The sequence below is a fragment of the Pseudorca crassidens genome, chromosome 3, assembly GCF_039906515.1.
Source record: "Pseudorca crassidens isolate mPseCra1 chromosome 3, mPseCra1.hap1, whole genome shotgun sequence".
Lineage (NCBI taxonomy): Eukaryota > Metazoa > Chordata > Mammalia > Artiodactyla > Delphinidae > Pseudorca > Pseudorca crassidens.
In genome coordinates, this window is record NC_090298.1 from 30,764,103 (window position 1) to 30,790,174 (window position 26,072).

Here is a 26,072-nt window from a genome sequence, read left to right on the forward strand (position 1 = left end):
TTTCCAGAAGTTTATGAATGCTTTGGGATTTAGTAAGGCAGAATGTTACTGAAATCTCTTACAGATGTGTACTGATTACTGTCTGTGTCTGTGCAGGTATCATCAATGGGAATAACACCATTTTTTGTGGAAAATGTCAGTGAATTACAATTGTGTGCCATTAAGTTAGTCACTGCAGTAAGTATAATCACTTCACATTTTTAGTTATCTCTCAGAAAAATAACAGTGGTATCCTTCAATCCAAATGTGCAAAAACTAATGCAGATTTGAGTTTTCTGTGAGGACTATTTTAGTATGCCTTAGATTTCAAACACTTCTAAATATTTAAAAATATTTCAGTTAATTCCTTAATATTTACTATAAAATCAATTATTTTAAATCATTTAAATCTTGGCTTACGTTTCATACCCAAGATATCATATTCCTCTAGATGAAACTAGCATACTATGACTTCTACAAGAATGTCATAATTAATGATAGAAAAGTTGAGCAAATTAAGTCATTGCCATCGAAGATGATGAAAACATTTTCATTCTGAATGGCAGATAATATTTTTTATCACATGGTATAGTATCATTTTTGTTTATTTTCAAATAATTATAACAAACTAAATTTGGAATCTTATAATTACTAAATAGGTATTCTCAAGATATGAAAAACATAGGCAGTTAATTTTGGAAGAAATTTTTACTTCACTTGCAAGATTACCTACCAGCAAGAGGAGCTTAAGGAACTTCAGGTAACTAACTATAGCAAAGTCTGAGTATAATGAAGAACTCCATTGTACTGTAGCCATCATATTTTAATTCTTTATCATTTCTGTCTGATTTTTATTTTGATGATCAAATAAAAGAGAGGCAATTCAGTCTCAGAACAGCGTGAAGAATACCGTAGGTGTGAGAAATAACAGTGCACATTTTAGAGACTTAAAAGTTCAGTGATTCTCAAGTGTAAAGATCTGTGGCAAGGATTTTCAGTCTTGGCGTTATTGACATTTGGGGCCAGATAATACTTTCTTGCAGTGCTGTCCTGTACATAGTAAGATGCTTAGCAGCATCCTTGACCTCTACCTAATAGATACCAAAAGAAATGCACCTTTTCAAATTACAATTACCAGAATTTTCACTAGACACTGGCAAATGTTCTCTGAAGGGCAAAATCATCCCTGGTTAAGAACTATTGGCCTGTGAGAAGAGCAATAGGAAATACGGCTCCAGAGTCAGAGGCAGTTCAAGGATTTTATAAGCCTTACGAAGGAACTTGAACTTAATCCTTTATACAGTAGTAAGTCATTACATAATATTTTTAAAAGAGAGCTGAAAAATTACTCTAACAGAAGTATAGAAAATAGACATGACAATTAAACGCTCTTAATCACTAAGCACAGAGTAACTAAGGAATGTTATCCACTGCTGTGGTCAGCATTATTGCCTTTGTTGGCATAGGTAATCATCATGATTTTCATAACTATCATTATAATATTCCTGGCTGATTAAATGTGTTGAGCTAGCATATAGGGTTATATTTAGATTGCTTTGAAGGCTGTCTTCTGTAAAATAATTGTTTTTATCTTAATTTTTTAGACTGTGTATTGATAAACATCTATTGTCCATTAAAACCTGAAGAAAAGCTATCAACATCTAAAGGAATTCTTACGTTTTTAACTATCTTTTAAACAAAAAGATTTAAAATTTGATTTTTTATATTCTATGTCATAAAATATTCTATAACATAGATTATTTTATATTCTATGTCACTCATACTCTAACATATGATCAGGAGCTGACTATGTAGCAGATTTTAATAAGAAAATGAATACCAGAATGCCTGGGCATTGGGAAATCCTGAAGACTTCTCATTTTAAAAATCATTTTGAAAAATATTGATATTTTTTGTTATAATTGTTCAATCTGCAGTACGTATATAAAGTATAGAATTTTATATTAAATACTGCATTTTTCCTTTGACTATTTTAATTATCTATGCATAGGCATTTAGTTGGTTTTTTGAGAAGTTAGAAATAATTAGACTTAAGGATACTATTATAAGCAGTAAAGACAATGCCTAGAAATATTGGTAAAGAAAGCATCCTGAAACTTTCAGATCATAGATGACATGTAAAATGAAATTCTCTTCATACTCTGTAAGATTTAAATATTTTCTTCTCCATTAAAGGTTAAACAGTAGTGATATGGATGGAGAGCCTATGTATATTCAGATGGTTACAGCACTGGTTTTACAACTAATTCAGTGTGTGGTACACTTACCATCATCAGAGAAGGACTCTAATTCAGAAGAGGACTCAAATAAAAAAGTAAGGAGTCATTTGTAAGTTTTATAACTGTGTATTTTTGTAGGAGGAAGCAACTATATTCTCTGCCATTCTTATAAAACTGAAGTTCTTAATTAGGGCTTCATGACTGGGCTTGCAGATCCTTGTAGAGCATTAAACTAAGTTTTAGGAGACTTGCGTTCTTGTCCTGACTTATTATATCCACCAGTCATGAAACATACAAATCATTTTACTCTGAGTTTGTTTCTTCAGCTATAAAATGGGGATGATAATACCTAACAAGCCTACTATTACAAGTGGTAAGACTCAAGTGAGATATTGAATGTGAAAGTGAATAATATTATAATTATAATATGTAGTATCTATAATCACATACAGTAAATAATCGTTAATATAATTAATGTTAAATTCATGCAGAAAATGAGTTTATGCCCTCACTATTGAATAACTCATAGCTAAGATTTGCTTTTGGTTTTGTAGCTCTTACCCATCAACACTTAAAATTTTTCCAAGTTTTATAGTTTTACCTCAAAGAAGTTCAAAAGAAAGAGGGATAATTTTATTTCCTAATTCTGTTATAGTCGTGGCTGTGTGTATAGTAATAAATAATAAAGTGACTGGTTAATAAAGTATAAAATGAATATCAAAAATGTTGAGGTCCCTGTTGTTCTCCCCTTCTCCTAATCTCACTGTTCTCTTTTTAGTTTTTTCCTTACCATTGGTGAATGTTTATCTTCGTCCATTTATTTATTTATTTATCTGTATAAATTTGATACAGAATTTTTTAATTTACATAAATGATATAGTGACATATTTACAGCTAATTTTTTCACTCACCATTGTTTTTAATACATGTAACTAATGCTAGATTCTTTTTGATTTAGGTTAAACACATCATATATGACATACAACAACTTGAAGCAAAAGTTTCTCTAGATATACTTAGAAATAGAATATTAAATCATAGTGTACATGCACTTTTAACTTCACTGGAACTTGTCAGTTTTCTCACTAAAGTGGTGTTCTAGTTTACATTCTTACATTTTGATTTTGCCTAGTCTGGTTAGTATGAAATGATACCATGTTTTATTTTGCATTTTTCTGGTTACTAGTGAACTTTTTCATATATTTATTCACTTTTCAGGTTTCCACAACTTTGAATTAACTATTTATATCCTGGTCTTTAAATTTATAATGAAGGAGTTGAATTTTTTTAGTATTCTAGCATTCCATAAACTTTGAGCTTGGAATTTTTTTTGAAATTCTTTTTGTGTTGATATTTTCAATCAGAACTGTTCTGATCATGATAAACAACTGTTGATATTTCATTTGTTAAACACATTTGTCACTCTTAACATATTTTAATAAATAAAAATGAACTCTTATCAATATTTTAATTTAGTTTTTATGAAGTATTGAAATATATTTAGTATGCTAATTGTAGCTTCTCTTTTTATATCTAATAGTTAAGATTTTTAGTATTTAAATGTATTGCCCCTATATTCAGTAATAACATGGCAATAGCAACTGAAATAACTTGTAGGTTATTTCTTATATCTGTATAAATTCATTTTTCTCAATCTAGGTTGACCAAGATGTTGTCATTACCAATTCTTATGAAACAGCCATGCGAACAGCCCAAAACTTCCTTTCCATCTTCCTTAAAAAGTGAGTAAAATTAACATAATCTGATTTTTATTTTCGCCATATAGAGAATAGTTCATTTATTTTATGTAAAAGATTAATCCAACTTCCTGCCATAATCTGAACCTTGACTATATCTCCCTGACCCCTGATTTCCTTATCTTTAAAATGAGGAAATTAGAATATTAAAAATCTAAAATTTTATAAACTCGCTCATATGTTGAACTTTCAAAGTTAAAGTTCTAGATTGAAATTCTATAATTTTTTTTCTGTGAATTTTGGAACTTTCTAATTGAATAGGAAAGTTTGGGGAGAGAGGTTTCCTTAGCTTTCATAAGAATTTATAGTAATCTCATAGAAAAACAGTGGTCATTATTTAAAATGTGTTACACTTACCAGAAAAGTATGTTAATGTCAATAAATGAATTCCCTGTAGTAGGGGGAAAAAATGAAGATTGAGAAACAGATTCATTTTAAACCATATTTTATTTAATGTACTCTCTTATACCATGTTTAGATGTGAGAGAAGAGGAAAACTTAGTTAACAAAGTTTTAGTCATATTGGTGAACATGTCACCTAAATTCACAGCCTTTCCATTATTTATCTTTGAACAGATGTGGTAGTAAGCAAGGTGAAGAAGATTACAGACCACTATTTGAAAATTTTGTTCAAGACCTTCTTTCAACAGTCAATAAGCCTGAATGGCCAGCTGCTGAACTACTCCTTAGTTTGTTAGGGAGACTGTTGGTAAGAGTATAGCATTTAAAGATTATTAGATTACTAGAAGACAACATAATGAGGATGTACTCTGATTCACAGATGATGAATTCTTTAAAAATGTGTAAGGAAATATGACCATTGCATCTCTATTTTTGCATGTGCATAACTGTACACAATACTGTCAGTACCTCGTAGAAACTTTGAAATGTTGTGACTTTCGGTGCTTTCATTTCATTACATAAGATAACAGTGCTTTAAAAAACTTTTTTTTGTTGTTGTTTTTTGTTTTGTTTTGTTTTGTTTGGAGGTATTGTTAGTTAAAAGCATCTCAACACTGAGTCATAAGTTATTGTAGTTAATTCATTTCAAAGCATGAAACTGATTAATGTGAACTCTGTCATCTTTAAGAGTATTTCTAAAAACATGACACGTTTTAGTCCTAATGTAATATTGTATTAGGGAAATGCAAAGAAATACTATTGTGATTTTTCTTTTTATCTTTAGACTACATTTGGACTTGTGCAATTGTTACAAAGTTTTTGGGACCTTACTTTTTGTCAGCTGGAAAACTTAATACTATTCTGAAACCAAGATAATTTTTCATAGGCATCAGAATTCCAGCCTAACAAATTCTTACTCAGTAATAATCCCATTTTATAGAGTTTAGCCTACATTTAAAGAAAGTGACTGTGTTCTTAGGAAGGTTTAATTTTATTTATATATATATATATATATATATATATATATATATATTTTTTTTTTTTTTTTTTTTTTTTTTAATGAAAATGTTAAAAATTCCAGAAACTCAAAAGGCAATTACTGGGAGTTTCCTGGTGGCCTAGTGGTTAGGATCCTGGGCTTTCACTGCCGTGGCCTGGGTTCAGTCCCTGGTCAGGGAACTAAGATCCCATACGCTCTGGGGTGAAACCAAAAAAATAAAATAGAATAAAATTTTTAAAAAAAATTACTTTGTGGAACAATATCACAGGGGAAAAAAGTGTTTAACTTTCAAATAATACAACATAGATTTGGTACTTATAAGTTGCTATTAAAAATAGTATAAATCGGTTAAATTAAAAGAAAATTATTTTTCATGTGTAGGTTCATCAATTCAGTAACAAGTCAACAGAGATGGCTTTAAGAGTGGCATCTCTTGATTACCTTGGAACTGTTGCTGCACGACTGAGGAAAGATGCTGTTACAAGCAAAATGGATCAAGGGTCTATAGAACGAATTTTAAAACAGGTATTGAGATAAAGAATTTGAATTTGGGGGATAAGTAATAGTTAAGTACTTTTTTTAGATATTCTTCTGTTAGTGTTGCATTTTATTTTGTAGATTCAGAATAAAATGTTACTCCTAAAAATGGGCTTTTTCAAAAGCTCCACTGAGAAAATTTATACCGTAGGGTGAATTATGTGTAATAGGAACTTTCAGATGATTTATATAATCCTTAATTTACTTTCTTTTTGTGAACTACTGTTATGAATGTATGATGCTATTTTTCTATTTGGTTTAACAATACCTTTTTTTTTTTTTTAAACTATGGACGAGATGGTAGTAATACTAAAAGTTACTTAAGAAAATTGATAGGTAAATAATCTCTAATCATACCATGCACAATGTTTTCATTTTCTTTCTACTCTTTTTTCTTTTTTTAATGTCCATAACCATATCCATTGCTGGCCATGACAAATGCCTCTAATTTTTTTTTCTTGTTACTATACTTTGTATTTTGAAATAATTTTAAACTTACAGAAAAGTTTTAAGACTAGTACAAAAAGTTCCCATTAATCTTTCACCCAGATCCCTTACTGGTTGACATTTGCTTTATCATTCTTTTTCAAAATACACACGCATATGTATCTGTATATGCATTTTTATTTTCTTCTGAACCATTTTGAGCAGACAGGATGCCCCCATGACCCCTGAATTTCAAAGTGTGATTCCCTGGACAAGCAGCACCAACTTTTACATCACCTAGGAACTTGTTAGAAATGCAAATTCTCAGGACTCTCTCTGGAACTACTGAATCAGAAGCTCTGGTGGTGGGGACAAGCAGTCTGGTTTAACAGACCCTCCAGGTGATTCTGTTGAATGCTGAAGTTTGAGAACCGCTGCTTTGTGTATGTTTTCTACGAACAAGAACTCTCACTTAAATATCCACAGTACAGCTATGAAAAGCAAGAAATTACCATTAATATAATACTACCATTTAATGGAATATTACCATTCCTGTTGTATTTGATAGATTATCATTTGTTGCTGTCATTATTGTAGCACTCAAATTGAACTAGATTTGACCAGTGGGAGCCCCTTTAAACTGCCTTTTGTATCTTTTTGATATCTTCCCATCTTTCCTTGAGGACTTTGTGGCCCAAGATGTTTCAGACTCATCTTTTACTTTCCTTGTGCCAGCCCTGGAATCAGCCATTTCTCCAAGTATTGCTGATTCCTTTCATTGAAGAATGGTAACTAGGTTATTTTCAGTATTTCTGAGAGTAGACCTAGGACCTCTTATTTGCCACATACGACCATGTACTGTACACTGTAAAACTTGAGGGGAGTGATCCTTGGTAAATATTTTTATGACTCTTGACAGACTTCCGAAAAGCTTTTGGAACTTTACAGTGTACTAGTTTACAGTTCTATGACTAATTTCTGAATGTATCCATTTCACTATACTCCAAGAACATAGGTTATTCTAATCTTTGTTTTCTACTTAGATATATTCTTAACCATATATTTGGCATTTCACATGGTAAACCAGAAAATAAGCTATAGACATTAATGTCAACTCAGAGTTAATTTCTCCTTCTGTATTGTTCTTGACAGAACCAAAGACTCAGTCCCTTTCTGATTCTAGATCAAATGCACAGCTCAAATATACCTACTGTATATTTAATATCCTACATGAAATAAAGTACTATTTTATGTTAATTGCAAATAAAAATATTTCCCTTTCAGAATGGTTTTTTAAAATAATATCCCAAAGACACCTGTAACACATAATAATTCAGGCAATAATTAGTTTCCATTTACTAGATTAAAAGTTTGGAATTATCTCTTACCAAACAGAAAACCAGTGCTAGACCTTCCTACCTCTGAAGATTTACATACATGTTGTTCTAATAATTATTATGTCAGCTACTTACGAGCTTCTTTAAAGAAAGTTAACATGTAGTTCATAAAAATAAAGGTTAACCTCAGCTCTTAGTACACTTCAGCTATCGATATATAACGTTTTTCAAAAATAGTATTCTTCTGTTTCTTCCTATACTTATATTTTTATCATTTATCAGATTTTTCCCTCAGATTTGTATGTGCAACTGGATGATTTGTTAAAAAACATTAGTAATATCTTTTTCGTTACTACTTGGTTTATTTTGTAGGTTTCAGGAGGAGAAGATGAAATCCAACAGTTGCAAAAAGCATTGCTTGATTACTTGGATGAAAACACTGAGACTGATCCTTCACTAGTGGTAGGATTCTATTCTCCCTTTTTATTGGAGAGTTTACATGTTTGTTTCAAACTTGGTCTGTAAGAAAATTGAGAAGTGTTGTGAAGAGGAAAGTTGTATTGGAATCTTGATTTATAAAACGGGTACATGATAGTCTAAACGAAAAAGGGTGATTATGGAATGATTTGTCTTAAATGGAATTCTGGTACAGATATTGTAGTGTACTAAAATTGTGTGACATGGGAAATATTTAGAAATCTTTCCATAGGTTATCTTTGAGACCAAGTGAGATCATTTGTCCAGGTGGTGCATGAGATGATCTGTTAGCATATAAAAAGAATATTAGAATTTTATATCTATATTTATTTTTAACTATAATCCTTAATTCTGTTTTTTTATATATTAGGTATCCAGAATATTAGTAAAAGAAGTTTATATGTAAAATTTATATACTATATTGGGGCACTTTTTAATTTTTTTTTTAATTGATGGGATATGCATCTAAAGTGGTTGGAGATAACTAAGCTGTTCAGCCAACTACTGCAGGTTTTCAGTCTTCGTGGAAAGGAACAGATTATACAGTGATGTACGTCCATTATTTCTCAATAAAAGTGAAAAAATAAACAGGAACAGATTAAAAGGAACAGATTATAGGTGTACCTTAGTGTTAATATATTTCAATAATAATTGGCTATGTATTTCTTGAAGAAGTAAGGTGAAATTTTGAAAATAACTATAGAGTCTTCTACCTTCAGCATTTTATCCATGTGTTCTAAACTTTTCTAGTTGACCCATCATCTCTAATTTTACTAACTCGTTGTGTGATACCGTCCTTAGTTAAGTAGTTATAGTAGTATTGTAGACTTAATACAGTTGTGTTTATAAAATTATCTTTTGATGTCATTGATATAACAGTTAGGACAAAGTAAAATAATAAGTTTTATATCATTTAGATATTCTAAAAGTTCTAGCTTTCTTAAAATCTGTCTTTATCTGATGGAAGTTTTTTTAAAGTAAACCTTGATATTTGTATTCCTGATTGTGAACACTTTATCAGTAGGTTGGAAATTTTGTTACTAATTTCATCAAACTCAAATCTCACCAAATTTCTTTCCAGTTTTCTCGTAAATTCTATATAGCCCAGTGGTTCCGTGATACAACTCTGGAAACAGAAAAGGCGATGAAATCACAAAAAGATGAAGAATCATCTGAAGGAACACATCACGCAAAGGAAGTTGAGACAACTGGTCAAATTATGCATCGAGCTGAAAATCGGAAAAAGTTTCTTAGGAGCATTATCAAAACCACACCTTCTCAGTTCAGCACATTAAAGTAAGATCCAAAGAGAAAACATCTTTACTTTTTCAGTTATCTCTTTGATATCTATTTACCTACTTTACAAAAAAATTAAATAAATTAAAATTTAATGACTTTTTGTTGCAGGATGAACTCTGATACTGTGGACTATGATGATGCTTGTTTGATTGTTCGATACTTGGCCTCTATGAGGCCGTTTGCCCAGAGCTTTGATATTTATTTGACACAGGTAAACTGGACCAGAATTCCTTATACAATGAAATTGATTTTTCTAATTCTGGTTACTTGCGTTTGAGTATGATGTCTATTCATTGTTGAGAACAGATATTTTAAAAAATCATGAAAGTAACATTTGTTTCTGTGTTCCATATTTGTTAAAATATCTTTGTTCTGCATGCCTTTTACCTATTGATTCTTGTTTTACAGATAAATGGATATGTATCTGTATGGTACAGGTAGAGTGATGGTGTATAGGTAGAGTGATTGATGTTATAAAAATATTCAATTCCAAGTTATTATTTAAATGATACTAAATATCCTTGATTAAAGTTACAGATAGGAAGGTTTCAGTGGGGCTACAGGTTCTTGCAGATGAAGCATAGCAATAAAAAACAGGTTTAATTGAGAATGCCAGGATAAAGGAAAGTCCCTAAAGCATAGAATGCCATACCATGTTTTAAGTTAAAGCTTTGGATCAGTAAGATAACAGATCTTTTACTCACTTATATAAAAATTAAAGGAAAGTGAGTATGATATTTATTTTAATTTTTTTGCATGTTTTCTTTCTATATTTTGTTAAATGTTATGTGTTCTAAAATTGATGAAAATGTCAATATTTGCTTGGCAGATCCTTCGAGTTCTTGGTGAAAATGCAATTGCCGTTCGAACAAAAGCCATGAAGTGTTTATCTGAGGTTGTTGCTGTAGACCCCAGTATTCTAGCAAGGGTAAAGAGGAGCACAGATGATTCTTTTTATTTGAGTTTTCTATTCAAATTAAAATATTCGTTCTACTTAGTATAAATTACGTTTTCTTTATTTTTCTTTAGCTGGATATGCAGCGAGGAGTTCATGGACGATTGATGGATAACTCCACTAGTGTCAGAGAAGCAGCAGTAGAATTACTAGGTCGATTTGTCCTTTGTCGACCTCAGCTTGCTGAGCAGTATTATGATATGCTGATTGAAAGAATATTGGTATGTTTGTTATGTCATTTTTATTGTAATTTATGAGTATAATTTTGCCTTCCTAATGTCACTTTTTAAAAATGTTAAGCTAGAAATGTAGATATCAATTATGTATTTATATTACCTAATCTGTAAACTATAGCAGCTTTCTAAAGAAGGACATATTTCAAGAGGAGGGCTGCTCAATATTGTAAAACAAATCATTGGCAAAAATTGGATTCCTTTTTACAGTTACTCTTGCCTTTTGATTATGCCAGTTTACAATGAGTAAATGATAGGAGCTACATGGCATAGTTAAATATTTTGGACAGGAATCTAGAGTAATTATATATGTACATATATAAACAGGAAGAATTGTTTCAGTGAGAACTAGGTATAGAACTTTGGTGTCTGACAGTATTTTTGGCCATTATGTATACTCGCATGTTTCCTGAAAGCTGAATTATGACAAGCTCAGATACCTGCAAGTTAAACAAGAAAGTCATTTGAGTCTTAAGACCAAACTTAAGAAACACTATTCTAAGATATTCTTTTCTTCTGTGTCATTGAATTCTCTGGCCCTGAAGTATTTCCCTGGAAAATGAAAGAATGAAAAAATGAAACACTGGCATTACAAAATATCTGTAGAATTTTCATACCACCCACTGCGGACATATTGATTTCTTCTGTAACTCAACAGAGATGCATTAGGTACAGGATTAGGTATTTCTGAAATGATAAGAGTTTATTTTATCACCTTTAGCCCAGCATTAGAATACAGTGGGACTGAGAGTTACAGATAATTTCATCTTCAACTAGCATAAAATCTTGATGGAAACAAAGAATTTTAAGGAAAGAGTGGAAGAATTTTTTCCATTTTAGTGCCTCACTCTTTTCAAGAGTGAAAGACAAACTCCTCAGGATTTTCAGATATAATGAACTCTGACAGTGTCTACCTTAGTAATGTATCCTAAAATATTTTCACAATTGCTAAATTGCATAATGGAAATAATTTTACAGAATAACTGTTCAATGCTTTTTATTTATTTTAAAAATGCTTTAATTATGAAAACTTGTAAAGTTAAAGAAAAATATTACAATGAACAGCCAAGTATCCACCACAATATTTCACCTCTATTTTTTTTAATATATAAATTTATTTATTTATTTTTGGCTGAGTTGGGTCTTCGTTGCTACACACAGGCTTTTTCTAGTTGTGGCAAGCGTGGGCTACTTTTCATTGCGGTGCGTGGGCTTCTCATTGCAGTGGCTTCTCTTGTTGCAGAGCATGGGCTCTAGGCACACGGGCTTTAGTAGCTGCGGCACGCAGGCCCGGTAGTTGCGGCTCGCGGGCTCTAGAGCACAGGCTCAGTAGTTGTGGCACATGGGCTTAGTTGCTCCACAGCATGTGGGATCTTACTGGACCAGGGCTTGAACCTGTGTCCCTTGCTTTGGCAAGCGGATTCTTAACCAGTGCACCACAAGGGAAGTCCCTCATCTCTATTTTATGTAGAGTATTCTCTAGCTCTTTTTTACACATATCCACCATGACACTGACTAATTTAAAAAGGCCAAGCCAGAGACTTCGCTGGCAGTCCAGTGGTTATGACTTTGCCTTCTGATGCAGGGGTGCAAGTTCCATCCCTGTTCAGGGAGCTAAGATCCCACATGCCTTGGGGCCAAAAAACCAAAAGATAAAACAGAAACAATATTGTAACAAATTCAATAAGGAATTTAAAAATGTTCCACATCAAAAAATCTTTTAAAAAAAGGAAAATATCATTAAAAAATAAATAAATAAAAATAAAATAAAATGACCAAGCCAGTATTGTTATTTCCTCATGGTTTTTTTCATTTAATCTGTTCCTTTGTTTCTTATATTTACTATAAATCATAATATAGTGACAGTGGTTTGAAAGAGTTAGGTTAAACATTTTTGTTAAATATACTTCATATGCTGTTTAAGCGCCAGACACTGTCCTAAAAGTTCCATGTTTGTTATCCCATTTAATTTTGGCAAGCTTATACTCTAGTCTTGTGTTCAGTGCCATTTCGTATTTTTCCATGTATTAGATATATTTTAAAAGCAAAGACAACATAATAAAATAACTTAAATTTATAGTAACATTAATAAAAGAGCATATAAAAAGGAAATATATAGACCATGTTTATCATGTTAATAAATAGTGTATATACTGCTTGTTGGTATTTTCTGATTTCATTTTACCAAATTTCCCACACCTAAGCATCTCAATTTTTCTGATGTTTAAAATACCTTTCTATTCCTAGGATACTGGTATCAGTGTCAGAAAAAGGGTAATAAAGATTCTAAGAGACATCTGTATTGAACAACCAACATTTCCAAAAATTACAGAAATGTGTGTAAAAATGATTCGCAGAGTGAATGATGAAGAGGGTATTAAGGTGAGATAAAAATGTTGACTACTTTAAATTTCATTTTTTAATTAATGTTTTAAATAATTTAAATGTTTATTTTATATAAATTTTGTTAGTTTACATATATATACTTTAAAGTGAATCATTTTAGATTATAAATTCAAGAAAAAGACATACTTATATATTTTTATTTCTAGATCTTGCATTGATTAATAAGATCTGATCTTAACCAATTTAGCAATTATAATATTTAATATCATTGTAGAGATTGCATTGTATATAGGTAGTTTATTATCAAGTTAAATTTATTTTGATTTTCAAATGGTATATGCTTGGTTTTCTAAATTAGTAAATACTTTGTTGAAAGTTTAATCCTGAGTTCATTAGTGAATTTACGTATATATGATTGTCCCTATATTTCTTTTGGGGGTTTTTTCTTTTGTTTTTTAACAACTTCTCCCCCAAAAGTAGAAAAAATGTGTTTTTAGTTTGATTAAAAGCATTTGAATGTGTACTCTCCAGAAGTTCTATACTAGGCATCGTATTACCCATTTAAAATCATTGCCAAGTTGAAAAATATTATAATTTTTGTAAGTTAATTGCTGATTTTAAAAAAAAACTGAGGATGTCATACCAGTAGTTTCTGGTAATTTGTGTTTTGTTTAGTTATTTATAGGTTTTGTTTTTTTTTAATAGTTCTGTTTTGGGCTTTAATGAGAATTGGGGGTTAAGAATTTTGCCACATTCATTGTAGTTACTTAGTTTGAAATTTTTCTTTCTTCTAGAAATTAGTAAATGAAACATTCCAAAAACTCTGGTTTACTCCAACTCCACACAATGACAAAGAAGCAATGACAAGGAAAATTTTAAATATCACTGATGTGGTAAGAACGACTGGAACAAGGGTGGTCCCTGTGGATGCAAACCTCATTGAGGTCTGCCTTGTCTTACAAAGGGAGAGACAATGACAAGATATTTGGTTGTTCTCTACTGCATCCCTTCCTTTATATTTCTGGGTGTACTCAAGGGATGCAAATAAGATGAGAGTGTTGTTTTCACCTAGCCCCACTTGTTGGCATCCACTGAGTTAAGCGCTGATATTAAAATTCTCCAGATTCTTCCAATGATTGAAAACTGAAAGGGAAAGGAGAAGTGGGTAAAAAGATAACAATAACCCATGGATGGCAACCTGAAATGAGATAGTAATTTCTACCTTTTTCAGAAAACATGAATTAAGATTAGTTTCATTATGTTTAATTATACACATAAGCCTCAATTTTTCTTGACCCAGAATACTGTTCATGTTTTGAACATAAGAAATTTTATATTATGGATTACATGATCAACTCTGTTTCACTAATGTCTTTAAATCTTCTATCTAGAAGGAAAATAAGAAGCAAACATTTCCATTTTTATTGTTTTTAGACCTTACAGATTTTTCTGATAGTATGTGATTCAATAATACTGTTCAGAATGTATACCATTTTTAAAATTTCAATACATTAATTTCTTGAATGTCTTCTAAGATATTTTTAGAATAAAGTTCTTTAACATGGTGAATTATTGGCTCACTGAAAAAATAGTTTACTCTAAAAATAATTTTTTTAATTTAGAACTTTGGATATTTATATACTTGAGGCTACAGCATAGCAAAAGTATATTTTAAAGTAAATTTCTAACTTTGATAGCTTCACCATTTCTCCCCTTAGGTTGCAGCATGCAGAGATACTGGCTATGACTGGTTTGAGCAACTTCTTCAAAACGTGAGTTTTTGTAGACTTTATGATTTAAAAGAAGTTTTTCAGTTATTTTTTAAGTATATACTTTGTGGTAGGGAAAATTTATTTCAATATATTAAGCTGAATGTTTTGGTTAATATCCCTGTTTAATGAATTGTTCAATTGCTTGCTACAAGTAAGTTTTCTAAATCACTAATATTGATATTCTGTCTTCCCATCCTTCTAGATAATTTTTTTATCCCTTTAATCTAGATGATAGACATGAGATCTATAAATAGGTATATAGATTACATTAAATATATATTTACATTATTTGACATGTTATAAAATATGTAGAATTTCCTGTAGTAGTGCAGGATTAAACCACAATTAGTGTTCTTTAAAAATTTTGTAAATTGAAATGTGAATTTTTTTTATTTAAGAATTTTCAAATAGATAGAAGTACCCATCACCCAGCTTCAAAAATTGTTAGCACTTTCCTAATATCTTATTTATCTCTATCCCTCCCCCATCTTTTTTTTTTTAATTTTTTTTTTTTGGCTGTAATACCTTTAAAGAAAATCCCATACTTTGTATCATTTCACCCATAAATACTTTAGTATTGATCTCTAACAGAAATGACTTTTTAAAAAATAACCAGAATATCTTTATCATCTATATCAAAATAAATATTAATAAAATTATTTCCTAGTATTTAATACCTTGTCGATGTTCACATTTCCCTGATTGTCTCAAAAATGTATTTTTATAGTTGGTTTGCAGTTGCTTTGGTTGACATGGCTGTTAAGTCTTAGTCTATAATAGTCAACCCTTCACTCCTTTTTTCATGCCACTTACATGTTTTCCTGTAGAGTGTCCCACATTCTGGATTTCATAGACCTCTTCTTTCTGGTGTCATTTAAGTTGTTCCTCTGTCCACCGTTTTTTTCTGTAAACTCTTAAGTTAGATCTAGAGGTTTACTAATACTGAAGTTCAGTTTTAGGAGTATAGACAGAAATACTTCACAGGCAATGCTAAATATTATTGCCTCACATCAAGAGGCACATAATGTTTGGTTGTTACATTTTCAGTGATTTTGATTGCCTGGTACATCTGTTATACAGTCTTTCAGGACTGGTTTTAAATGATCATTACCTAGATTCATTATTTTCAGTAGAAGTTGCAAAACACTGATTTTTTTTCTAGTTATTTTATTTATTCCATATTAATTAGCAAGGATTCTTCTTTAAAGAGGAATTTTGTCCTAATATTTGGCTACTGTAAAATATAGTTTGTACAGGAAGGGCAGGAGAAATACTTTATTCTTTTCCATTACTTAATCAAGTTTCAGAATAATGAGTTTTCCTGTCAATATCAATGTGAACTAAAAGATTTTTGTATCTCTGTATTTTAATTTATTGCAATCATAATTCTTTTTGAAGCTCAAATTGTCCCGTGTTTGCCCAGTGGTAGTCCCTTCAAATGGATCTTGTATCTTTTTGGTATAAACTCATTATTCTTTTGTAGCCTGATTACTTTCTGCCTCTAAAAGATGCCCCAGACTCAACTTATACATTTTCTGTCCCAAACCTGAAATCAACCATTTTTCCAAAGAGCCATGAATCCCTTTGGTGGGAATAATCTGGGTGCTGTGGATGTTCATTGCTAACAGGTTATCATAGCTTTGGGCCTTTTCAGAGGATAGAGCTAAAAGATATATATTTCTTAGAAAGAAAAACATAAATCAAGAATTTATATTGTTTTTTTTTTTTTTTTTTTTTTTTTTTTTGCGGTACGCAGGCCTCTCACTGTTGTGGCCTCTCCCATTGCGGAGCACAGGCTCCGGACGCGCAGGCTCAGCGGCCACGGCTCATGGGCCCAGCCGCTCCACGGCATGTGGGATCTTCCCGGACCGGGGCACGAACCCGTGTCCCCTGCATCGGCAGGCGGACTCACGACCACTGTGCCACCAGGGAAGCCCTGTATTGATATTTTTAATTCAAATTTAAGATTATGAGATTCTGCTTCTTTGATTTTATTATTTCCTTTAGGCTAAAAATCTTATTTCCAAGGAAATGGACATAATTTCCTATTTGCTTTGCCCGACTATATTGACAGTAAGATTACTGGATACAGTTTAAGATTTTTTTTTTTGCATTTCTTTTTATCTGTAGCTCACTAAACATATACCATTAAAAATCTATCATGAAGTAATTTTTTCTGTTCGATTATGTCAACAATTTACTATCTGTTAAGTCTGTTTACTTTTTTATTTTTAATACTACTTTTAGTAATAAAACTGTATTTAGCAATATTTTTAACAATCAATCAAAATTATTTTATTGAGGCATAATTTACATGCAGAAATATTCACCAGTTTTAGGTGTACATTTTGATTAACTTTAGTAATTATTTACAGTGATGTAAAGAATATCACTCTTAAAAGCTTCCTTGTGCCTCTTTGTAGTTGATCCTCTCCTCTTGGTCCTTGGAAGACACTGATTCACTTTTTGTCACTACAGTTGTCCCTCTTGTAGAATTTCATATCAGTAGAATCATACAACATGTAGTCTTTTGTGTTTGACTTCTTTTAACTAGCAGAATGTTGCTGGTGTATTAATGTTTTATTCCTTTTTATTGCTGAGTAGTGTCTATAGTATGGATGTATCATAATTTCTTTATTCACAAATTTATGGACTTTTGGGTTGTTTTCAGTTTGGACTATTATGAATAATCCTGCTATGAATATTGGTGTGCAAGTTTTTGTGGGGATAGGTGATTTCATTTCTCTTGGGTAAATTCCTGTGATCATAGTTGTTGGGTCATGTGGTGAGTGAGAAACTGCCAAGCTGTTTTTCCAAAATGGCTGAACCATTTTGCATTTCCACCAGCAATGTTCCAGTTGCTCCACATCCTCACCAGTACTTGGTATTGTCATTCTTTTTAACTTTAGCCCTCTGGTAGTATGTAGTAATATGTTGCTTTTAAAAAAATTTTAAGATGCCTTTTTTAAGCATCCTCATGGTGTTTGCCTCTGTTATCCAGTCTGTAATATCTTCGACTCTCTTCATCAGTCATCTTCCATTTTATAATTTTACATGATATATTTGACATCCTTTCCCTCCTAAGTCAAATAATTAGCTCTATATTATAGAGCCTTATGACTGTCTTAGTTATATTTATGTCAGCCATTCCAAAGGGGCATAATTCCTAGAAAACTCTACAACAACGTTTCATGTGATAATTGTAATAAAAGTTAAAGTAAGAATTAAGTATAGCTATCAGAAATGTCATTAGTTAGTATTAATAAAAAGAATCTAAGATAATATCCCTATGTGTTATTAGCAAGTTGAAAGTAGAAAAGAGAACACTAGATTTATAATCTCTTAGTAGTTTTATATTCTTTATATCTTTACTCTCTAGTCCTCTTTTAGTTCATTGCTTTCTGTTGCTCCCTATTCATTGCTTTCCTCCTTTAGTTTCTGCCAACAATTTAGTTTACCAAAATGACATTGTGACTTTCTGATACAGTCATTAGACTAGCAGAGTTTAGTTTAATGAAATAAAGAAAACTAAAAAATATTTATATAAATACATCTGATGGAGATATAACCACTCTTAGCAGTTGTAACAGCACTGTGCATAAATTTTAAGAGAAGCTGGGAAGGATACATAGAAGGGACTACTGGAATTGTTTGAAATTCTTGAATCAAAAATAATTAGCACTCTTACTGTTTCCACATGGATTCATGTACACACATTCCATTCTGTCCAATTTCAGATATTTCTCATTATTATTTTTATGTTGGGTCGGCTTCGTATAGATCAGTGATTCCCAATTCATGGAATATGATTTCCTAGGCAAACTTGAAGTACTACATGAAATAGCTTCATATTTACACAGGCATCAAACTCTGTCCACTAAGTACATACACACATTTTGTAAATGTATGGAAATTCAATTCCCTTATAACTTAATGAATTCATAGCTTTTTTGTGATTTTTTTTCCAGTAGTATGTGAAAGAAAAAGTTCTATCATGAAAGTCCTTACATTTTTTTTATTTCTAAAAAGTGGTTCAATTAATTTAAACCACTGTCATAGCCTATGGTGGGTACACAGAATTAATTTTACAGAGCCACTCATTGTCATCGTTTATGATCTAAGACTACAGCCTTTTTTTAGTTTACAAGAAAATGCAGGCAATGAAAAAACTTGAATAAACTATATTTCATCTGTTCCTGGCCTTTGTAGTCCAAAACAAGATCTCCTTCTTGAAGTTTACAATCAAATACTCTTATTGCCATCAATCAGTGAATGAATAGAGAAACTGATATATCCATACAATTTGATAGTGCTCCACATCATAAAGGAACAGACTGCTGATACATACAGCAACATAGACGGTTAATGAAAACACTGCAGAATGAAGGAAGCCTTACACAGAGGAGTACATACTCTGATTCCATTTATATGAAGTTCGAGGAGAAGCAAAACTAATCTGTATTGGAAAAAATCAGAGGAGTGATTGCAGGGGTCAGGGATTGACTCAGAAGGGACATGTATTAGTCATATTTCTCCAGAGAAACAGAACCAACAAGATACTGAGAAAGGGAGACAGATTTATTATAAGGAATTGGCTTATGTGATTATGGAGGTTCTTAAATCCCACAGTCTGCTGTCTGTAAACTGGAGACCCAGGAAAGCCCCTAGTATGTAGTTTAGTCTGTGTCCTAAGGCCCGAACCACGGAAGCTGATAGCGTAAATCCCAGTCCAAATGTGGGAGGAGACCAATGTCCCAGCTCAAGTACTCAGAAAATGGTTGGATTCTCCCTTCCTCTACCTTCTGTTCTATTCAGCCCCACCCACATTGGAGAGGGCAGTCTCCTTTGCTGAGTTCACGAATTCAAATGCTAATCTCATTTAGAACCACCTTTACTCACCAACACATCCAGTAATAATGTGTAACCAGATAACTGGGCATCCCTTGGCCCAGTCAAGTTAACACTTAGAATTAACCATCACAGTTCTACCCTTTGTTAACTTGGTACCCATATACATCTACTTAAACCATACTAAATCTCCAAATAAAGACAATAACAAGGTCATGGTTCTACCTAACATGATACAACTATCATGCATGTAACCAAAAATGCACCAACCCCTTCCCCAGAAGAAGTCCTTGAGTGATGTTTACTCTTCTTGATATCCCATAATTTAAGTACTGTGATGTCAGATTAACAACATTTAAATACTGTGATATGAAGTCAGTACACTTTATGTTATGTGATAAAGGAATAAGCGGGGGGTGGGGAAGAAAGATATTTTCTCACTTTCCCTCTCCCCCACCTCTGTACACACAACACACACACACACAAATGTATTCATGACAAAATAAGTAGGAAATACTCATGGCAATTGAAGTCCTTATTTCTATAACTGGTAATGTGATCACAGCTGGTATAATACTAAGAGATGGCCTAAGGGATCTCTTGTATTCCAGACATACTCTTCCGTACCTCCATTATAGAGTAGTACTCCAGTTTCTTCTTGGTAGTCAGGATCAATCACTCCATCCAGAACCCTAACTCCCTTCTTTGTTGTTGATTCAGAAGCATGAGGAGCACACAGTAGTTGGGTGACACTACTAACTTTCAGTTCAGTGGGATTATGGTTGTGTTTCCTGGTAGAAACATTCCCTCTCTAGAACCTCTCTCTAAGCCAGCAGAGCATAAAGTAGATGGAACAGAAGCAAAAATTTTGCTAATGGGTCACTAGGGGTAATAGTGAGTGATGCCCCTCAAATTTCCACCTCTTGATTCCTGGACTAATCCTGGCTATGGACTAAACAGCACCATGTATCAGTGCTGACTCAGAGCATAAGAGCCTGCTGGAGAATCTTGCCTGAGCCATTGCAGGATATTGCCACCTATCTGGTGCTGTAACTGAATCTTTAAAGGGACATTCCACATTCTATCAAGTCAGCTGTTTCAGAATAGTCGGGAACATGAGCATGGGCTCGTTGCTACACTTCTTTTGCTGTGAAGTGAGTTTCTTAATCAAAAGCAATGCTGTTGGGAGTACCATTATGGTAGATAAGGTATTCTGTAAGTCCGCAGGAGATAGTTTTGGTAGAAGCATTGCCTGCAGGAAAGGCAAATCTGTATCCAGAGTGTCTATTCCAGTAAGAACAAAATGCTGCCTCTTCCATGATGGAGGCAGTCCAGTGTAATCAACCTGCCACCAGGTAGCTGGCTGATCACCACAGGAAATCATTCCATATGAGGGACTCAGTGTTGGTCTCTACTGCTGGCAGGTTGGGCACTCAGTGGTAGCCATAGCCAGTGTGGCCTTGGTGAGTAGAAGTCCATGTTGCTGAGCCTATACATGGCCTCTATCTCTGCCACCATGGATAGTTTGTTCATGAGCCCATTGGGTGATGACAGGAGTGGCTGGGGAAAGAGGCTGATATCCTCAGAGAAGGTATCTGCAGAACAGGTCATCCTATCCACTTGATTTTTAAAATCCTCTTCTGCTAAGGTTACCCTTTGGTGAACATTCATGTGGGATATAAATATTTTCATGGATTTTGCCCATTCAGAGATGTCTCCACATGCCTCTTCCCCAGATTTCCTTATCAACAACTTTTCAATCATGTTCCTTCCAAGTCCCTGACCATCCAGCCAAACCATTGGCCATGACCCATGAATCAGTATATAATCACACATCTGGTCATTTCTCCTTCCAAGCAAAGTGAACAACCAGATGCACAGCTTCAAGTTCTGCCCAGTGGGAAAATTTCTCTTCACCACTGTCCTTCAGGAATGTCCCAGAAAGGAGTTGTATTGCTACAACTGTCCACTTTTGGGTGGTACCTGCATATTGTGCAGACCCATCTATAAACCAGGCCCAAGTCTTCTCTTCCTCTGTCATCTGACCCTAGGGTCTTCCCCATGGTCAGCTGAGGCCATAGGTGCAAGCTGGGAGAGAGAAGGTAGTGTAGCAGAAGTGGGAACCACAGGCATTTAGGCCATTTTTTCAAGTGCCCCTTAGCCTGCTCTGACCTAATCATGTATATACCACGTACATTTGATAATAGAGTACTGCTTTTCACACCCAACTTTATGGCTTGGTGAGTCAGAAAACACCCAGTTCATGACAGATCGGAATGCATGATAATTTGGTGGCCCATGGCTAGGCATTCAGTATCTACTGAGGCCCAGTAGCATGCCAAGAGCTATTTCTATGGAGGATGGCAAGCCTTTGCTCCGAAATCCTAAGGGCCTATACTGCAGTTCACCTATGGGGGCTTGCCAAAGACTCCAAACAGCATCCCTGTCTTCCATTAACACTTCAAGCACCACTGGATCTGCTAGATCATATGGCCCAAGTGGCAAAGCAACTTGCACAGCAGCCTGGACCTATTCCAGAGCCTTTTCTTCTGTTCTGGGCCCCACTCAACACTGGCAGCTTCTTAGGTCACTCAGTAAATGGGCCAGAATAATATACCCAAATGAGGAATTTGTTGCCTCCAAAATTCAAAGAAACCCACTAGATTTTGAGTCTCCTTTTTGGTTATAGGAGGGACCAGATGCAACATCTTATTCTTTACTTTACAGTGAATATCTCAACATACCCCACACCACTAAGCCCCCAGGAATTTCTTTGAAGTAAAAGACCTCTAAATTTTTGTTGGATTTATTTCCCACACTTTGACACGCGCATCTTACCAGTAAGTCTAGTGTAGTTGCTACTTTTTGCTTACTACATACAGTCAACATAATGTCATCAATGTAATGGGCCAGTGTGATATCTTGTTGAAGGGAAAGATAATCAAGAACATGCAAACTAAATTATAATGTATGGCTGGAGAGTTAATATACCTCTGAGACAGGGCAGTGCAGTGTATTGCCGGCCTTGCCAGCTAAAAGCAAACTGCTTCTGGTGGGCCTTTGACAGGGATGAGAAAAAGGCATCTGCCAGATCAGTAGCTGCACACCAGATCCCAGAGGATGTGTTAATTTGCTCAAGCACTGATACGTCATCTGGTGCAGCAGCTACAATGGAGTCCCGACCTGGTTAAGCTTATGCTGATTCACTGTCATTCTCCAGGATCCATCTGTCTTCTCAGGCCAAATAGGCAAGTTGAATAAGGATGTGGTCGGAATCACAACCCCTGCATCCTTCAAGTCTTTGGTGGTAGCACTAATCTCAGCAGTCCCTCCAGTGATACAGTATTGTTTTTGATTTACTATTTTCCTAGGTAGAAACAGTCCTAGTGGCTTCTAGTTGGCCTTTCCCACCACAATAGCCCTCACTCCATTGATCAAAGAACCAACGTGGGGATTCTGTCAGCCTGTGAATAAATCTATTCTAATTTTGCATTCTGGAACTGGTGAAATAACCAGAGGATGGGTTTAGGGACCCACTGGACTCACTGTGAAACAGACCTGAGCTATACCTTCATTGATCATCTGACCTCCATAAGCTCCTACTCTGATTGGTGGGCCACAGTGATGTTTTGGGTCTCCTAGAATTCGTGTCAGTTCAGAGCCAGTGTCTGGTAATCCCTAAAAGGTCTAATAATTTTTTTCCCCCAACGCACAGTTAACCTGGTAAAAGACTATAGGTTCCTTTGGGGAAGGTTGGAGACAGGATTAACAGTATAAATTTTCAGTAGTGCATGGAACTCCTTCCTCAAGAGGATTCTTCAAAGAATGCTGTGGATTGAATCTTTGTTGAATCTTCAACATAATGTTGAAGCTTAATACCCGGTGTGATGGTATTAGGAGATGGGGCCTTTGGAGGATAATTAGGTCATGAGGGTGGGGCCCTCATGAATCAGATTAGTGTCCTTCTAAGAAGAGACATGAGAGAAATTACCTGTCTGCTCTCTGCTGTGTGAGGATACAACAAGAAGACAGCCATCTTCAGGCTAGGAAGAGGATCTTCACCAGAAACCAACCATACGTTGATCTTGCACTTCCCAACCTTCAGAACTATGAGAAATAAATTCTATTGTTTAATCCACATAGTCTATGGTATTTGTTAAAGCAGCCCATACTAAGAAATTGGTATCAACAAGTGAGGTGCTGCTGAAATAAATACCTAAAAATGTGGAAGTGACTTTGGAATTGGGTAGTTGGTAGACACCAGAAGATTTTTGAGGTGCATACTAGAGAAAAACTGATATTGCTGTGAAGACATTTAAAGGCAATTCTGATGAGGGCTCAGAAAGAAAAGAGAAGAACTATAGGGAAAGCTTCCTTCTCTTTAAAGCATATATATAATCATGTACAGAATGTTGGTAGAAATATGGATGGTTAAAAGCCATTCTGATGAGGTCTCAGATGCAAATGAGGAACATGTTGACATTCTCAGTCAACAGAGAAAAGTGAGTCTTTGTTATAACGTGACAAAGAACTTGGCTAAATTGTGTTTCTGTTCTAGTGTTTTGTGAAAGGTAGACCTTCAAGTGATGAAATTGAATGTTTAGCTGAGGAGATTTCTAAGCAAAGTGTTGAAGGTGCAGCTTGATTTCTCCTGCCTGAGTTTACAATCAAATAGTGTCTGTCTCCATCAACCAGTGATGGGTTAAAAAAAACCTGATGTATCCATACAACTTAATAGTACACCATATCATAAAGGAACAAACTATTGATACATCCAGCAACATAGGTAAATAATAAAAACATGCAGAATGAAAGAAACCTTACACAGAAGAGTACATATTATGATTCCACTTATATGAAGCTCTAGGAGAGGCTAAACTAATCTATATTGGAAAAATATCAGAAGAGTGGTTGCAGGGGGCCAGGGATTGACTGGAGAGGAACATGAGGGGACTTTCAGGGGTGATGGTAATAATCTATATCAGTGGTTCTAAAAGTTATCAAGATTACCTGTGACTTGTTAGAAGTGAAGTTCTAAGGCTTTACCCCAGACTTAATCCATAACTCTGAAGTAGGAGCCCACCTAAACAAAGTCTCCAGATGATTCTGATATAAGTTAAAGATGGAGAAAGACTGTCCTTTATCTTGATAGGGAGTTTGACTTATATAGGTGAATACACTTAACAAAACCGGGCGAGTACACACTGAAGATTTGTACATATTTCATGTAAATTTTATCTCAAAAGGAAAAAAGAGGGCTTCCCTGGTGGCGCAGTGGTTGAGAGTCCGCCTGCCGATGCAGGGGACACGGGTTCGTGCCCCGGTCCGGGAAGATCCCACATGCCGCAGAGCGACTAGGCCTGTGAGCCATGGCCACTGAGCCTGTGCGTCCGGAGCCTGTGCTCCGCAACGGGAGAGGCCACAACAGTGAGAGGCCCGCGTACCGCAAAAAAAAAAAAAAAAAAAAAAAAAAGGAAAAAAGAGGAAATACACTGATGTCTGCAGCTTACTTTGAAATGCATCAAAAAGATGGATAGAGATGTGTATATGTTTACATATACATATGCACACATATATCTATGCATGCATATCATGGGGCTGGTTTAACATCACATGTGTGTATGATTTAACATTAAACAAAAAATAATCATGTCAGGATACAGGAGAAATCGTTGATAAAATTTAATACCCTTGAATGATAACTTCTAGTAAACTAGGAATAAAATCTGACAGAGAATAAACTATAAAACCTAAAATGAAAATCGTGCAAAATGGAAAGATATTAAAAGATCTCATCAAAATCAAGAACAAAAAGTATTCATCAACCTGTCAAAGTGATTAAAAAATGTATATGGAAAAGTAAAGAGCTGAAAATAATTGTCACTTCTGAAAATGCTGGGACGCTGATGTGCCTTAACACACATATCAGGACTTATTTTTAGAGATACAGTAATTAAGGTAGCATGGATTTTTCAATAAATGAGACTGGGTCAAGTGGCTATCCATAAAGTTTTTTTTTTTTTTAATTCTTCAACTCAGCAGTCAATTCCATATAGATTAAAGGAAATCTTTAAAACTTACAGAAGAAAGTATATGTGTGAATATATTTTTGACCTTTCTTAGGGAAGAATTTCTTAAGTCACAAAAGCCATTAACCTGGAAAGATTGATAAATTTCACTGCCTTAAAATGAGGAACATTTATGAATCAAGAAAACACAGGTCACAAACTGGGAAAGATATTTGATACACATATAGCTAACAAAGGATCATTGTTAAAAGTATGTAAAGAACTCCTGTCCTGCAAACCAGTATAAGGCAAGAGTCCTGGCAGGAAAACAGGAGAAAGTCATGAATAGGCAGTTCATAGAGGAGATAGCACACATGGCCTATAAGGTATTCAGCCTCATAAGTAATATAGGAAATACAAATCAAGACCCCATTTTACACCCATTTGATTGGCGAA

The 26,072-nt window shown here is 33.9% G+C and overlaps 1 protein-coding gene and 1 pseudogene across 2 annotated transcripts in view; one reads left to right on the forward strand and one right to left on the reverse strand.

Annotated features, from left to right (window-relative positions):
- The window catches only part of NIPBL (NIPBL cohesin loading factor), a 192,509-nt gene that overhangs the window by 134,315 nt on the left and 32,122 nt on the right, over positions 1-26,072 (forward strand). For both annotated transcript variants that reach the window (XM_067730541.1, XM_067730540.1), the window contains exons 19-32: positions 97-177; positions 639-739; positions 2,176-2,314; positions 3,879-3,961; positions 4,553-4,685; positions 5,760-5,903; positions 8,051-8,140; positions 9,237-9,451; positions 9,563-9,665; positions 10,284-10,382; positions 10,484-10,630; positions 12,890-13,024; positions 13,783-13,881; positions 14,707-14,760. In XM_067730541.1, coding sequence (XP_067586642.1) covers positions 97-177; positions 639-739; positions 2,176-2,314; positions 3,879-3,961; positions 4,553-4,685; positions 5,760-5,903; positions 8,051-8,140; positions 9,237-9,451; positions 9,563-9,665; positions 10,284-10,382; positions 10,484-10,630; positions 12,890-13,024; positions 13,783-13,881; positions 14,707-14,760 — 1,623 coding nt within the window. The remainder of the gene's footprint in view (positions 1-96; positions 178-638; positions 740-2,175; positions 2,315-3,878; positions 3,962-4,552; positions 4,686-5,759; positions 5,904-8,050; positions 8,141-9,236; positions 9,452-9,562; positions 9,666-10,283; positions 10,383-10,483; positions 10,631-12,889; positions 13,025-13,782; positions 13,882-14,706; positions 14,761-26,072) is intronic.
- On the reverse strand, positions 20,168-23,644 carry LOC137220548 (uncharacterized; annotated as a pseudogene).